At 37.1% G+C, this 15,763-nt stretch overlaps 2 protein-coding genes across 9 annotated transcripts in view; one reads left to right on the forward strand and one right to left on the reverse strand.

Moving 5' to 3' along the window:
• The window catches only part of ANAPC10 (anaphase promoting complex subunit 10), a 228,208-nt gene extending 220,216 nt beyond the window's left edge, over positions 1–7,992 (reverse strand). For all 8 annotated transcript variants that reach the window (XR_011994967.1, XM_072724751.1, XM_072724752.1 and 5 more), the window contains exons 1-2: positions 7,871–7,992; positions 5,237–5,363 (exon numbers count right to left, since the gene is read on the reverse strand). Coding sequence is in view for 7 of the 8 variants with exons in the window: in XM_072724751.1 (XP_072580852.1) it covers positions 5,237–5,351 (115 nt within the window). In the remaining variant the exon portion in view is untranslated. The remainder of the gene's footprint in view (positions 1–5,236; positions 5,364–7,870) is intronic.
• A 3-nt stretch (positions 7,993–7,995) lies between these two features.
• ABCE1 (ATP binding cassette subfamily E member 1) overlaps positions 7,996–15,763 on the forward strand; it is a 31,360-nt gene continuing 23,592 nt past the window's right edge. Inside the window, exons 1-2 of the mRNA XM_026018146.2 lie at positions 7,996–8,205; positions 14,599–14,732. Of these exons, the coding sequence (XP_025873931.1) occupies positions 14,630–14,732 (103 nt within the window). The 5' untranslated portion in view covers positions 7,996–8,205; positions 14,599–14,629. The remainder of the gene's footprint in view (positions 8,206–14,598; positions 14,733–15,763) is intronic.

Below are 15,763 nucleotides of genomic sequence, written 5' to 3' on the forward strand. Positions count from 1 at the left end.
TGAGTATCGGCTGATTATGGTGTACACCTGAAACTAACATAGCATTGTAGGTCAAAAATACTTCAATTTAAGAAAAAAGAAAGAAAAGGGATGAATTAACTAACTTCTCGTCACATTGTCCTCTCTTGGCTTCTACCCTTGATCTTCTGCTCTCCTGGTTTTCCACTAGTTCAGCAGCTACTTCTCCTCAGTGCCGTGTACTGATTCTTACTCCTGCTGCTCTGCCAGCTGTATCTTCAAGTGCCCTGAAGCTTTACTCTTTTTTTTCTAAATACAATCTCTCCCTAGTGGAGGCTTAGAATACCATCAGTGTACAGATAAACCCTGAAATTTGGGTCTCCAACCCAGACATTTCCCCAAAGCTCCAAGTTTCTCTACTCAATTGCTTAATAAACACCTCACTAGAATGCTGATCTCAAAACTAATGTATCTGAATCATACCTTTTTTTTCTTACCCAAACCCATTTATTTCCCCCACCTCACTTTCTCAACTTAGGGAATAACACCGAGTTATTCAATCAGACACCTAAGAGTCACTTTGAATCTTTCCTTTCCTTTAGTAAGTCATGATTTTTCCATCTCTAAAAATACATCCCAAAGCCATCATCTCTCTCCGTATCAATGACCATCAGCCTATTCCAAATCAATACCATGTGACACAAATTACGGTACTAGCCTTTCCCCTCTGGTCTACACTATTACTCTTTTACCAATCATTCTCAGTGGCCATAGTGGATTTTTTTAAAAACTCTGTATCAGATCATCTCACTTTCCTGCTTAACATTGCCAGTGGCACCTACTTGTACTTCAGATTCTACCAGAATTCATAATTTGGCCCATGTCTAATTATGTCTCCAACCTCATCTTCTACCTCCACTTCTCCTCCTTACCCACCATCCTCTAGCTATACTAGACTTCTTTCTAAATCTCAAACATGCAAACCATTTAGCGCAGAGCAGCCTTTGAACTATTCCCTGTGTCAGCAAGGTTCTGATATCTTTGCACAATGTATTCTTCTTAATATTTATATCTCAGCACAAATTTAATTTTCCAAGAGAAGCCTTTCTTGGTCTATTTATTATATTGCTCTTTTATTTTCTCCAAACCACATATTGCTATTCAACTAGAAACTCAATGATCACAATTGTCAATTATGGTATGGACTTAAAAAAATTAAAATTTAGTGATTTTTTTAACAAGAACAGAATTATGCTTCTCAAAATCAATTCATAAAAGCAATGTCTTGGTAAAAGATGTGAATTAAATGGAAAATATTTTTTATTATATTTTTTCTTTTATTTTTTTTATTGGAGTTCAATTTGCCAACATACAGCATATCACCCAGTGCTCATCCCATCAAGTGCCCCCCTCAGTGCCTGTCATCCAGTCACTCCAAACCCCCGCCCACCTCCCTTTCCACTACCCCTTGTTCGTTTCCCAGAGTTGGGAGTCTCTCATGTTCTGTCACCCTCACTGATATTTCCCACTCATCCTCTCTCCTTTCCCCTTTATTCCCTCTCACTATTTCTTATATTCCCCAAATGACTGAGACCATATGTTTGTCCTTCTCCGACTGACTTATTTCACTCAGCATAATACCCCCCAGTTCCATCCACGTCGAAGCAAATGGTGGGTATTTGTCGTTTCTAATGGCTGAGTAATATTCCATTGTATACATAGACCACATCTTCTTTATCCTGAATGGAAAATATATCATAGATCAGATGTTCACAAAATACAGCCTCACTAAATCCTTATTTTTGTTGGCTTACAAAGTATCGAAAGTGCATCAAACACAGAAGATGTACCTATTTTTCCCCTAATTCTGTTTCCCAACATGATATGAATTTAGTGCTTATGAAATTAAAATGATTAAGTTATTATAATAAGACTCTGTTAATAATGCTAGCAGTCACAGAAATCTGACCTTTAGCTTTTCCAGTCTCTTGGACAGAGACTGACAATTGTGCTGAATTGTGGAATTGTTTTGTGATGTGTCTTCAACTAAGCTGAATCTACTAAATACATTCCAACTTTAATCTGAGTGAAATATTGAACCAGTATTTCCAAAGACAGAAAAAATAATTTTGAAAGCTCTATACGACCTACCACATGTGGCAGGCAAGGAAATTTGTACCTCCAACAAACTTATTAACATTTTGAAAGTTTATTAAAAGACTTCCTTATAACACTTCTCACCTGAATTATTGCATGTCCTCCGAATGATTTCTTTAGCCTCTAACCTTGCTTCACTTCAATCCATCCTCTATACTTCTCAAATGTGAACAAACACTGATTGTTTTATTCTGCTACTTAAAATTTTTCAGGGCTCTGTACCGTAAAGTATCAACTGTTTAACAAAGCCCTCTATGATCAGGCCTCTACTTAACTAGCTAGCTTCACCTATGCCACTTCCCTCTGTTTTAGTTTTACTTATAATTTTTGAATGAGCTATGTTTTGTCCAAGCTGTATACCTTTGTGTATACTGTTCCTCTTGCCTTTAGGTCCTTACTCAGCCCTTTCCTTGTTCCGTGATGAAAGAGAAGCATCTCCATGAAGCCTCCCTTGATTAAGGCAGAATCAGTCACTTTCCCCCAGGCCACTACTGACCTGAGCCCATAGAACCTGACCTCCTGGAATCACAACATTCCCACTAATTATGTGATCATTGCCAAAATACTTCATCTTTCTCTACTACAGTTTCCTCATTTAGAAAATGATAAAAATAATAGTCCATACTGCATACACATGTAAAGTACTTAGAACAGGACCTGTAATTTAGTAAGCACTAAATAAAAGTCATGAATTATTATACTGTATAATAATGACTAGTTTAAAAAAAAAAAATAATGACTAGTTTAAAGCTATAAGTCCTCCACTAGATTGTGAACTCCTTAATAGCAAGGATTCTGTCTTTTTTATCTTTTATTCTGTAACAGCATTATAGACTTCAGCAACTATCTGCTGCCTGGAAATGAAAAATACCCGATCATGGAAGCAAAGGTTAAACAACCTTCTCATCTCATTAATAAAGCATAGTCATTCACTCTTTATATATAAAATGATAATCATTTAATGATAGTTGACTGACAGATTCAAAAGTGATAGAAGTACAATGTATGACACAACAGGCATGCAAAGCTGGTCCAACATTCCAAAATTAATAATGTTATTCACCAGATCAACAGGCTAAAGAGGAAAAAATATATATATATGATCAATAGATCTAGAGAAAGCATCTGACAAGATCCAACACCCATTCAGTATGAAATCTATTAGCAAACTAATAATAAAAAGAAACTTCCTCAATTGTAAATATCCATGGAAAAAACCAACAGCTAACACCATATTTAATTGTGAGACCCTAAGAGCTCTCCTATTGAGACCAGGAATAAGAAAGAAGTCCCTCCTCACTACTCCCATGCAACATCATATTGGAAGTCTTACCTTTTAGAGTAAGATAGGGAAAGGAAATAAAAGGTACAGATTGGGAAGGAAGAAATAAAAACAAATTCTACTCCTACAAATTCTACAGAATTTTACTCCTAAGTATTTACCTAGCTGCTGTCAGGAGGCCAGAGTCTCCTGCCACACAAACCTCTCCACAGGGTTCCTTGTTTCTTCACAAAATAGCAGTTGGCTTCCCCCAGTGAGTGATCAAAACGAGAACAAGGCAGTCACCCTGTCTTTTATCAATCTAGCCTCAGAAGTAACATACAATCACTTCTGCCAAAAGTTCCAGATACCAATCCTGACAGTGCAAGAGGTCAACAGAAGGGTATAAATACCAGGAGACAAGGAATCACTGGGACCATTTTGGAAGCTGGCTACCACAATCTAAATGTCCATTAACTGGTGAATAGAGAAACTATGGTATATCCATACAGTGGAATAGTAATCAGCAATAAAAAAGAACTACTGACATATGTAACAACATGAAAAAAAAATCACAAATACTAAGAGAAAAAGCCAGACCCAAAAAGCTATGTACAGTATGATGTATTATACTCTGGGAAAGGCATAACAAAGGAATACAAAACAGATCAAAGGTTGTCAGGAGGGCGCCTGGGTGGCTCAGTCAGTTAAGTGTCTGCCTTTGGCTTAGGTCATGATTGTAGGGTCTTGGAATCGAGTCCCATGTTGGGCTCCCTGCTCAGTGGGGAGTCTGCTTCTTCCTCTGCCCCTTCCCCTGCTCACATGCTCTCTATCTCTCTCTAATACATACATAAAATCTTAAAAAAAAAAAAAAAAAAAAGGTTGTTAGGAGATGAGAAGGAGGCAGAAGACTGACTACAAAGAGGCATGAAGAAATTTCTTTGGATAAAGGAAATTTTCTCTATTTGATTGTAATGGTGCTTATATGATCATATGCATTTGTTAAAATTCCTAAAACTACATACCTAAAAAGGATAAGTTTTATTGCAAATAAATTATATCTCAAAAATCACTTATAAAAGGAGAGAAATGAATCTTAAGGGGAAACAAGAAACTTGGTTGGGAATACTGCTACAGCAGTCTTAATGTGTAAATAACAAGATTCCAAAGAAAAGTGACTATTAAACCAGTAACATGATAATAAAAGTTCCTCAAGCTAAAAAACTTTCTCTGAGCTTAAGTCTACAGATTGAAAGTGCCCATCAAATTATAAATTAGACAGATGAGAAAAGATACACATGTATCCTGGCATATCCTGGCAGAAGTCTTGAACTTTAAGAATAGAAAAAGTTTAAATGCTTTCCAGAGAGAAAGAACAAGTCACTTAGAAAAAAAGGAGAGAGAAAAAAAAAAAAAAAAGAAAAAAAGGAGAGACAAGCATAGGCCTTCTTATTTGTAACAAAAAAGGAAATGGTGAAATAGCATCCATAAATTTTGGAAAAGGACTGCCACTCAAAAATTCAAAGAGTAAAATGAAGTTATCTAGGAATACGCAATCACTCAAAAGAATGTATCATCCATTTATCCCATCTAGAGGAACAGCCAATAAAAAAGTGCTCACCAAATAACTAACTCATTTTACATATAGAGGAGGATAAAGAGACCTTTTAAAATATGCAGTTAAATTGAAATGGATATTAGTAAAGCAATCGGGAAGAAACATATAACAAGTGAAAACTCAAATTTATTTTAGAATAAAAATAAAGCATCTAAACAAAAAAGAAAATTAAAGTCAGTACAGTGTACAAGGTAACTATAAGTAGTTATTATAAACGATATGTTTGTTTTGTTTGGATTTACCTGGTTTGCAAGATGAGAGTGACCAAACAGCTTGTGACCCAATTTCCCGTACTGTTCCAGTCCTTTCCAACTGCTTAGGGTCAGCACCAGGAGGTGTCTTATTTGGTGTGGTCATTTTTAAAATATACTATGTAGAAAACAAGAATATCCACATTATACTGGGATCTGCGCACCTTCTACAAAAGGTAAAAAATTAAATTTTAATAGTAAAAGGGTAGCACTTATATACCCTTAATATTAATCATCTATTTCTCAAATGCAGGTAACATAACTCAATCACTGTAATAAAAAAAAATCTCGGGAATTCAGGGTTTTTTTTCTAAAATATATTAAGACTTAACAAGACATGCAAAACAGTAGAATTTAGTAGCCAAAAGGGCATGGAATCAGGGTTTTAACTTCAGTCTCTCCTTTAACTAGCCTAGACTTTGGGCATGTCTGGGCTTTATTTCCTTACCTCTAATAGAGGTTGACTTGATCTAAAATTCTATAATGCTACGCAATTTTATACCTGAGAAAAAATTCTTTTTTAAAAAAGATTTTATTTTTAAGTAATCTCTACACCCAACGTGGGGCTCAAACTCACAACCCTGAGATCAAGAGCTGCACGTTCCAGCAACTGAGCCAGCCAGGCTCCCCTCTGAGTAAAAATTCTAAATTCAAATGAATCTTTTTCTTTAGAAAAGTTAAATTGAAATATCCTTATTCCAAGAATATGTAAATGTTACTTTCCATTTTTTTATTTTGAACATAAATTTACTTTGATAATTTATTTTTTTATTAAAGTATAATTAACATACAGTATTATATTAGTTTCAGGTATACAATATAATGATTCAACAATTCTACACATTTCTCAGTGCTCATCACAGTAAGTCTTTTTTTAAGATTTTTGTTTTTTTAAGTAATGTCTACAGTCAACATGGGACTCAAACCCACAACCCCTAGATCAAGAATCCCATGCTCCATTGACTGAGCCAGCCAGGTGCCCCACAATAATTCTACTCTTAAACCCCTTTATCTGTTTCACCCACTTCCCCTCTAGTAACCACTAGTTTGTTCTCTATATTTAAGAGTCCGTTTTGTTTCTTAAATTCCATGTATGAGTAGGAAATCATATGGTATTTGTCTTTCTCTACCAGACTTATTTCATTTAGCCTTATACCCTCTAGGTCCATCCATGTTGTTGCAAATGGCAAGACCTCATTCTTTTTTATGGCTAATATTTCATCGTGTGTGGTGTGCATGTTGTATCTATCTGTGTGTATATACCATATCTTCCTTATCTATTCATATATTGATGGACATTTGTGTTGCTTCCATATCTCGGCAATGGTAAATAATGCTGCAGTGAATATAGGAGTGCGTATATCTTTTTTAGTGTTTTTGTTTTCTTTGAATAAATTACCCAGTAGTGGAATAACTGGATTATATGGTAATACTATTTTTAATTTTTTAAAGAGCCTCCTTACTGTTTTCCACAGTGGTTGCACCAATTTGCATTCTCCCCAACAGTGCACAAGGGTTCCTTTTCCTCCAACACCATTGGTGACATTTATTTCTTGTCCTTGATTCTAGCCATTCTGACAGGTATAACGCGATTATCTCACAACAGAAACATGAAAAAAAATACTCAACATCACTAATTGTAGGGAGAAATGAAAACAAAACCACAATGATATTTTGGTCTGGTCTATATTTTAAACAATCCATTAAGTGGTACAGAGAAAAATCACTTCTCCCCACAAGTTGTCAAAAGTTCCATTTATATGACACAGAAGGTGTCGGGAAAATGGTTTCAAAGCATAGAAGTGAATAAATCCCAAAATTTACTTCATCTTTCACATCTTTTGTTAATTTTGGTAAATCTATGCAGACACGAAAAAAAAAAAACCCTCCAATTGGAAACAATATATAAAACAGCTTAGGTGCTGCAAAGTTACAGATACTGCACATGGTTATATACACTATTGTAAACCTGGCCCAGTAGTTCAGTATACCATCTCCTTGACACCTTTTAGATCTCAGATGTTTCCTAATCTCCACACAGCACTCGACATTCATTAAATAATAGTAGAGCCACTAAACTGTAAAATTCAGAAAGGCCTGAGGCTTAAATGCTCAATTAGCAATTTACTGAATGAACAAATCAATGAATGAATAGGTACAGTCGTAAGCTAAAATATTTGCCTTCTGCTAGCTTTTAAATAAAGGTCTAGGATGAGATAAGTAAACCTGTGACTACCATTACAAGCCGAATATCCTGTCGTCAAACGTTCCAAAACTCAAGAAAGGGGTTGTCGGGGAGCCCATGTCTACACTGGAGCACAATTCAACTGCTCGACTTGGTACTGGACGCCACCAAGTGGTTAAAACACGAGGCTCGGAAAAGCCTGGGTTCCTGGCCACCCTCTTAAGAATGCGCTGCGGCCAAGGAGAGATCACCACCAACAGCAGTATTTGGACCAGACTCTGTTGGTCCTAATACCTCTTCTAGAAATGTTAGAAATCGCAATGGCTCTCCAGGGCCGCTAGACCGGGGGTGGAAAAGGGGATTGAGGATGGAGATGAGAACGCATCCGCTTACGCTAGAACCACTCCTCAACATCAAGGGTGAAAAGCCCACGAACTTACAGCTTACAGACGCGGCTTGCCGCAACCCAGCTTTTTAGGATACCCTGCAGCTCCGTGCCACTCCCACTCAGCACTGCCCGGCTTTCCCAGAGACGTTAAGTTGCAGTCGCAGCACAATGACGTCAGTTCTCGCCGTCTCTCCCGACCAACTCCAGGGCTCCGCCTGTCGCTCTCTGTCGCGCGCGCGCACTACGTCCCTAAGGCGTGCGCGAGGCGGCGGCTGAGCACCGCCATTTTGGCCGGTGGCCGTAGGAACACGCCGTGTGGGTAAGAAGTGAAAGGAAGAACTGATTTGGCCTCTGAGCTCCCCTTCGCGAGGGGATCGTTTTCTCCAGGTACGTGAATAGCCCGGGAGGGTTTGGCCGCTGGCCGAGGTGGCACACGATTTAAAGACCGTAGGGACGTTCTCGGAGAGTCCTTAGTGAGGCCTCCGGAGTCGGCGGCGGAGAACGCAGCGGCGCGTGGCAGCCGGCTCGGGAGGCACAGCTGGAATCGCCAGAGCGCGGGCGCCACCGAGGGCTTGGAGGCGCGTGGCTCCTCTCCTCCGGCTGACCTGGACCTCCGCCTCTTGCCTGCCACCCGCCAGGGGCTACCGGCAGGGACTTAGATGCCGTCTCAGAGATCCAGTCTCCGTCGTCTCCGCTCCCCCTTCACGGCGCTCTCGCCCGAGAGCTGAATCTTAACGGAGAAGGAAGGCAACTTGAGAACTTAAAGCATCCCTTTTCCTCCCGTCCTTACCCTGACACAGTAAAATGGACATAGTGCCACACGTGGCGTATTTGATTATAGGAAGAAGTCGTGGCCTTTCCTTCCACGGCTTCTGCTGTGATTATGGAATGAGTCATGGCATTTTGCCGCCATTAAGTCGAATCCTTATCCCGTCTTTACAGAAATGATGGGCAGTTGTCGGTCTGCTTTTCGTATAGAGCAGCGGGTATTCTTTTATCCCAATCTCCCAGTTCAACGCCTGTAAGCTTTTATAGCACTTAGCACTTTCTGCTTAGTGACTTGTTTTCCCTACCTTTATATGAGCGGCATGAAATCAGGTGTGCAGCGGTTCATACCTTGTAGACACGATGGCCAAAGCTGATTACCACATCCCGTAAACTACATAAGTCTGTTTTCTCTGTGTTCGTGGTAAAGTCCCTAAGAGAGAAATACTTGTCAAAACAACGGGGAGGGTTGTGAAAGGGGTTGTGTTGGTTTTGTGTTTTGTTTTGTTTTGTTTTGTTTTGTTTACTCCTCCACAGGGACTGCTAGACATTTATGATAGTGGTATTTCGTGTTGCATTTTTAAGTACATTTGTCTCGTATACTGAGAATATTCATACTGTATCAGCTACTTGATAGTAAAGCTTTGTCAGTATTAACCAAGGAATCTTTATTTGTACCAAAAGGGTATTTTTTTCGTGTTAAAAATCTTGTTATGCCCATTAAAAACATTTTCTTAGGAAGAACATTTAATACAATTTCTGAGGGGAAAAAAGAAAGTGGTATTAATTGGTGTTCCTTCTAAATGTCTTCAGTTTAAGACTCTGAAATGACGAGTTCTGCACCACTCCCCATTTACATGTTTTATAAGACTAATAACCTACAGTAACCATAGGTTGGAATGTTTTATGTGATATCAAGCATCATTTGTTCACAGCAGTCTTTTAAGTGCTTTCACATGGTGATATAATTTTGGTCTCAGACTGCAAATACTTTCTTTCCATAATGCCTCTCACTTCCTTTTTTTCCTCCCAGCTGGAAGAATGACAGTGAGGGTCATTGTTTGAATACCTGTTTTGAACACAGTTTGTTTTCAGATCTGAAATACCTTCAAATTCCTCTTTGTTTCTAAGACTCTCTTATTAAATTCCACTCCCCCCACCACCTCCACAACTTCACTGTGCTCTGTCATTGGAAAAGAAAGTAGGGATCCCTTCTCCTCAGTTTTTTTTTTTTTTTTTTTAAGATTTTATTTATTTATTCACATGAGGCAGAGACACAGGCAGAGGGAAAAGCAGGCTCCCTGCAGGGAGCCCAATGTGGGACTCCACCCTGGGACTCCAGGATTACATCCTGAGCCGAAGGGAAACGCTCAACCACTGAGCCATCCACACGTCCCACCTCCTCCCCAGTTCTTAAAAATTTGAAAATAATATATAAATTTAGTCAGTAGTGTTCACACAAGTAACAGTTCCACAAAGAATCTATATTCTTTATTCTTAAATGCATTTTAATTTATTACTATTTCATATAAATCAGCTTATTATTTCTGGTATGGTTTTATTCTATAAGTCATCTCTTTCAGTCACTTGGTTTTTGAAATGGTTTGAAATATCAGATAAAACACTTTAGTAGTTTGGCAGAAATCTTAGCAATTTTGTGTTAAAAGATTTGCCCTAAAGGACTTTGTGACATTCATTCACCACGTAATTTGTATGGTGTCCAGCTTTATTTTAAAAGCTAATTAACTCTTCAGTTTTCAGGGAGTTGTCACTTAAAATGAAAGCTTTTTTGTAGCAATTCAGAAGTCATTTAATTTCTTGCTCATCTAGTCTATGAACTGGACCAATTTTTAAAGGTTTTAAGGGGGTAATGTGGATCTATCAGTAACCATAGTTCTGTTAATTACGTAAATAACTTAGTCTGCTTTTGGGTGATTTTTTTTTTTTTTCAGTATATACTTTAGTGGATAGCTGTCACTGTGAAGTATTGGTAATTAAAATATTTCTGGTATCATTATAACATTTAAGAAAATTATCATATCTAAATTCATTTTCTCATTTATTCAACAAATATTTGAGCTTTTATGATGTGCTGGGCACAAGTGTAACCACTGGGCTGAATAGACAAATCTTTGCCCTCATTATGGAGTATCTTTTACTTGGGGTGGGAAAAATTCTGTGTGTAGAGAAAAAGTATATAAATGCATGTATATACACACAATAAATATTACATAAACCATTTGTGCACATACATATGAAATATAGACTGCAATATAGTAGAAAGAGCTAAAGAGAAATAGCAGTTTGGGTATATTTTTTCGTAGTATAGCTAGAGAAGGCTTCCTGAGAAATAGACACTGAAGACTTGAAGTAATGATCCTTGTAACTCACTAGGGTGAATAGCATTACAGGCAGAGGGAATAGAAAATGCCAATGCCCTGAAGCAAGAACATGCTAAGCAAGAACATATGCTAAGAACAAGGAGCCAGTGTGGCTAGAGCAGAATGAACTAGAGCTAAGGTAGTTAGAGATGAGATCAGAAACTAATAGAGGTTGATCAATACCTCATTAGTTATTTTAAGAACTTTGGCTTTTACTTAGAGTGAGTAGGGAAGCTATTGTAGGACTTTGAGTAGAGAGTGACATGATCTGGCTTACACTTAAAAAGGATCATCCTGGCTTTTGTAGTAAGAAGGAACTGTCAAAAGTCAGATTAGAAAAAGTTAATAGTAAAGTGACATGATAGGGAACTATTAGAGTAACACAGGTAAAGAATAATAGTGGCTTAGATCAGAATGAGAAGTCAGATTCATGAAGGTAAATTGGGCAGAATTTGCTGTTGTGGCTTGTAAAAGATAACTTCAAGGGTTTTAGCTTGAGTAAGTGAAGGACTAGAATTGTCATTTAACAGAATTGGCAATGGGCAGTCTGGGTGGCTCAGCGGTTTGGTGCCGCCTTCGGCCCAGGGCCTGTTCCTGGAGACCTGGGATTGAGTCCCACATCAGGCTCCCTGCATGGAGCCTGCTTCTCCATCTGCCTGTGTCTCTATCTCCCCCCCCACCCCCCTGTCTCATGAATAAATAAATAAAATCTTTAAAAAAAAAAAAATAACAGAATTGGCAAGACTGCTAGAGAAACAAATTTTGTTGAGAACTTTAGGAATTGAATTTGGGAGATGCATACAGACCTCCAGGAAGAGATGTTGGATACTCAGGTGGATATACAAGTTTAGAGTTAGGAGAGGTATCCTGACTAGAGATAGAAATTTAGGAATTAACAGCATATAGGTAGGATTTAAAGCCAAGAGATCAGAAGACAATACCTTATGAATATAAGGTGAATTTTGATTATATAAGGTGAATATTTATGAATATTCATTCATAAAAATGAATATAGATAAAAAATGTGACTGAGTATTAGAGCACTCTCAACTTTTAGCCTAAAGGATGAGGTGAAGTAACCAAGAAAATAGGAGGAAAACCAGATTAGTGCTGTGTCCCAGAACCATGTTAAGAAAGGGTTTCTATCTAGTAGGAAAAAGTCATAATTTGTGTCAGATACAATAGGTGTTCAAGTAAATTAAGAACTGTTAATTAACTATTTGTTTTACCCATGTATAGAGTAGCGATGACCTGATAAACTGTTTTGATGGAATGATGGGCATTGAAGTCTGAAATGGAGTCCAGAAAAAATACATACAAGTTTGGAACACTCTAGGCAACTCCTTCAAGTAGTCCTGTATAAAAGGAAAGAGAAATAAAGCAATGGGGAAAGATGGGGCCAGATAATAGAAAGTTTGAATGCTAATAGGAACGAGCTATTGGCAAGAATAATTGATGATGTGAAAGACAGGAGAGAGAATTGTTAGAACATTCCCCTTAGCAGATGTCTTTGAGTGTGCAAGTGGACTTCACTTTGGAAGTATATATAATGTGATTGCTGGTTGGCATAAGGCCAAGGGTTCATTTGAAATGACACTAGTCAGCATGGCTTCGCTTTTTTGTCTACGCATTTTCAGCTTTTTGAGTACAGGGGAAGAGTTGTATGTAACCAGGTTGTAGTTAAGGGTGTAAATCATTGACAAAGGAATTTTAGCTGGGGTACAGAGGGGCGTGAAGAGATAAGAGCTGACGGACAGTGGAAATGTGGTAGAATCAAGAGATAATGATTGTTGGTTTAGAGAAGGGAGAAAGTCAAAGAGTTGTTGGGCTGTTGGGTATGACAGGGGTAAACTGAAAAATAGGAGTGGTAGTTGGAGAATGGGGTATTTGATGTGGAGGTTATAGAAGGATTGCAGTTATTGTTAATAACAAGATCAAAGATTTCCCCCCAAAGAATGAAGGGCTTAGGGAGATTGAAAGAAAGGTCACTGGAGAAGAGAGCTTACTGAACTAAGAAGACAAGAAATATCAATGAACATATTAAAATCAAGAGAGAGTGAAAGTTAGCCAAGGGCAGAAATCTTCAAATTGGGAGGGAGTGATCTGATGGTCAGTAAATGTCTAAAGCAGTTGGATGATCTGAGAGGCAATAGCTGACTTTAGTGAGGAGAGAGAGAGAGAGAGGAGATAGTCTGGGAGCAGCATTGAGGAGCAGGAACTCTTACCACTCTCCAAGCCTAATAGTATTTCAGGGTGTGAGAATGACAGAGATCTGGAAGGGGAAGCAGTCGGTTAAAAAAAAAAAAAATCAGAATTGAGGATCACAGCCCTTGATAGAACAAATTGTTTTGATCAGTGGGTAGTCTTTTGGCTTCAGGTTCTCCTATTACATACTGGAACAACCTGGAATTTTAAGATAATTTTTGGAATTATTTACTTTAATCACCATTCTGAGAAAATTGATATCTGTCATTAAGTCTAATACTGTAGAAGATTTTTAAGTTCACTTTGACCTTAGTTGCATAATTGATGGCACTGTTAATTATCAAGACTTAGAAAAGCTTCAAAAGTGAACACAGTCTATATGATACCTTGATCTTTTAATTTTTTTTTTTTTTTTAAATTTTTTTTATTTTTATTTATGATAGTCACACAGAGAGAGAGAGAGAGGCAGAGACACAGGCAGAGGGAGAAGCAGGCTCCATGCACCGGGAGCCCGACGTGGGATTCGATCCCGGGTCTCCAGGATCGTGCCCTGGGCCAAAGGCAGGCGCCAAACCGCTGCGCCACCCAGGGATCCCTGATCTTTTAATTTTAATGTGATTAGCATAAAATTCATCTTGGCCGTATTATAAATTTCCAGAGAAATGCAGTTTTTATATTTGTCCTTTAACATCATGGTCATAATCTTAATAATTTCCATTAGTAGCATCATTAATAGTCAATATGACATGAAGTAATACTTGAGAGAGGAGTAAACATCCTTATTATGTATTACTTCACATCAGCTCCTTCTATTCTGTTTTATTGGACTATACTAAGACACTGGTGTCAGTATTAATTGTGGAGATACTATATCATTTTTGTCCATCTATCGTGTAGTTTCCCACATCCCCTTTGCTCTTTTTCCTCTTCTTTTTGCATAAGAGCTTTCAGCTTGGTTTATCTAGTTTATTTTTTTCCCTTTAAATTGAATTAAATATATAAATTTGGGGAAGGTTGAAATTTCTGGTATGACTACTATATAATTGTAAAAACTGAAATAGTATGACATTCTATTTGTTCAGGTCTTTTATGTTTTTCAGTTGTGGTTTGAAAGTTTTCCTCACATGGATATATCTTTGTTAGTTGATTCCTAGATCTTTTTTATGACCATTGAAAATGGTGTTTTTTCTTTCTTTCTTTCAAGATTTATATAAAAAATCTTCTGATTAGTAGTATATATGTAAAATTCTGTTTTTTCAACCTTACTAAATTATTTTCTTGCTTTCACTAGTTTTTCCAGTAGTTCCAGTTAATCGTATCTGAATGTAGTGATAATTTATGTTCTAATTTTTATGCCTATGACTCATTTCTCTTAACTAATTATAATTACATTGACTGTGCCATAATTTTGTTGATTTTTCTTTAATAGAAGAGCTGGATATTCTTACTTTCTTCAAATTATGGCAGATAAATTAACAAGAATTGCTATTGTCAACCATGACAAATGTAAACCTAAGAAATGTCGGCAGGAGTGCAAAAAGAGTTGCCCTGTGGTTCGAATGGGTAAGCTGTTCTATGGATAAGAGGTTTTTAAAAAAGTAAATTGGCTTTATAGTTCTGTAGGCATATGCCATTTTCCTATTAGTTTCTTTAAAACATGGAGCTAAGACCAGATTTTCTTCTAAATTTCTTTTACTGCTTTGTGACTAAATGATCCCATTTTTGTTAATGCTAGAAAAACAGTATCCATATTTTTTAAAGTTCATGGACTATAAAATCAGTTTGTTACCGAGATTCTTACTGTTCTGGAAAAGTTCTATACTTTTCATGAAGAAAGGACTACCAATATATTTGTTTTTGATAGTATTCTAATTTTAAAAAGCAATAATAAATAACTTAGTAAGAATGGCTAATTCATGAGGCTTTGCTGTATTTTCAAGATTAAGTAAATTTAAAACAATCCAGAATTATTGGTAGTCTTTAAGGACTATGTTAAAGTAAGTATACTAGTGAGGTGTAAGCTTTTTAAATCTTAAAAGAAACTTGGTCTACATGCTATTTAGAAATTCCATTATTAATATCCCTAATGCCAAGTTTAATTTCGTGTGTATATTGGATGACTACATACCTTTTTGGAGCTTCACTGAATTAGCTAATGTATTATATTCCTCCTCTGGTGTACATTATCATTTCTAAGGCATATTTTGTGAATTAAATATTCAGGTCAGACAGCTTAAAAATAAAACTAGTTTATGGGCACCTACCTGGCTCAGTCAGAAGAGCATGCAATTCTTGAACTCAGGGTCATGAGCCTCACATTGGGGGTAGAGATTACTTAAATAAATAACTTCAAAAAAATTTAAAGTAAAACTGTTTAGGATTTGCCATAGTTTTATGAGCATATTTTCTTCCCCATTAGTATATGTTAAAAGCCTCAAAAAGCACTGGTTTTTTAGGATATTGTCTCAGTTGTATTTCTTTGTGTGGCCTTTGTTTTTGGAAATCTGCTTTTATATGAAGATTTGGAACCAGAATTACCTATATAACAATGTTCAGAAAATTCGAATGGCAGGGAAATAACTTTGTCTTTTCCT

The sequence above is a fragment of the Vulpes vulpes genome, chromosome 10 (genome assembly GCF_048418805.1).
Source record: "Vulpes vulpes isolate BD-2025 chromosome 10, VulVul3, whole genome shotgun sequence".
Taxonomy (NCBI): Eukaryota; Metazoa; Chordata; class Mammalia; order Carnivora; family Canidae; genus Vulpes; species Vulpes vulpes.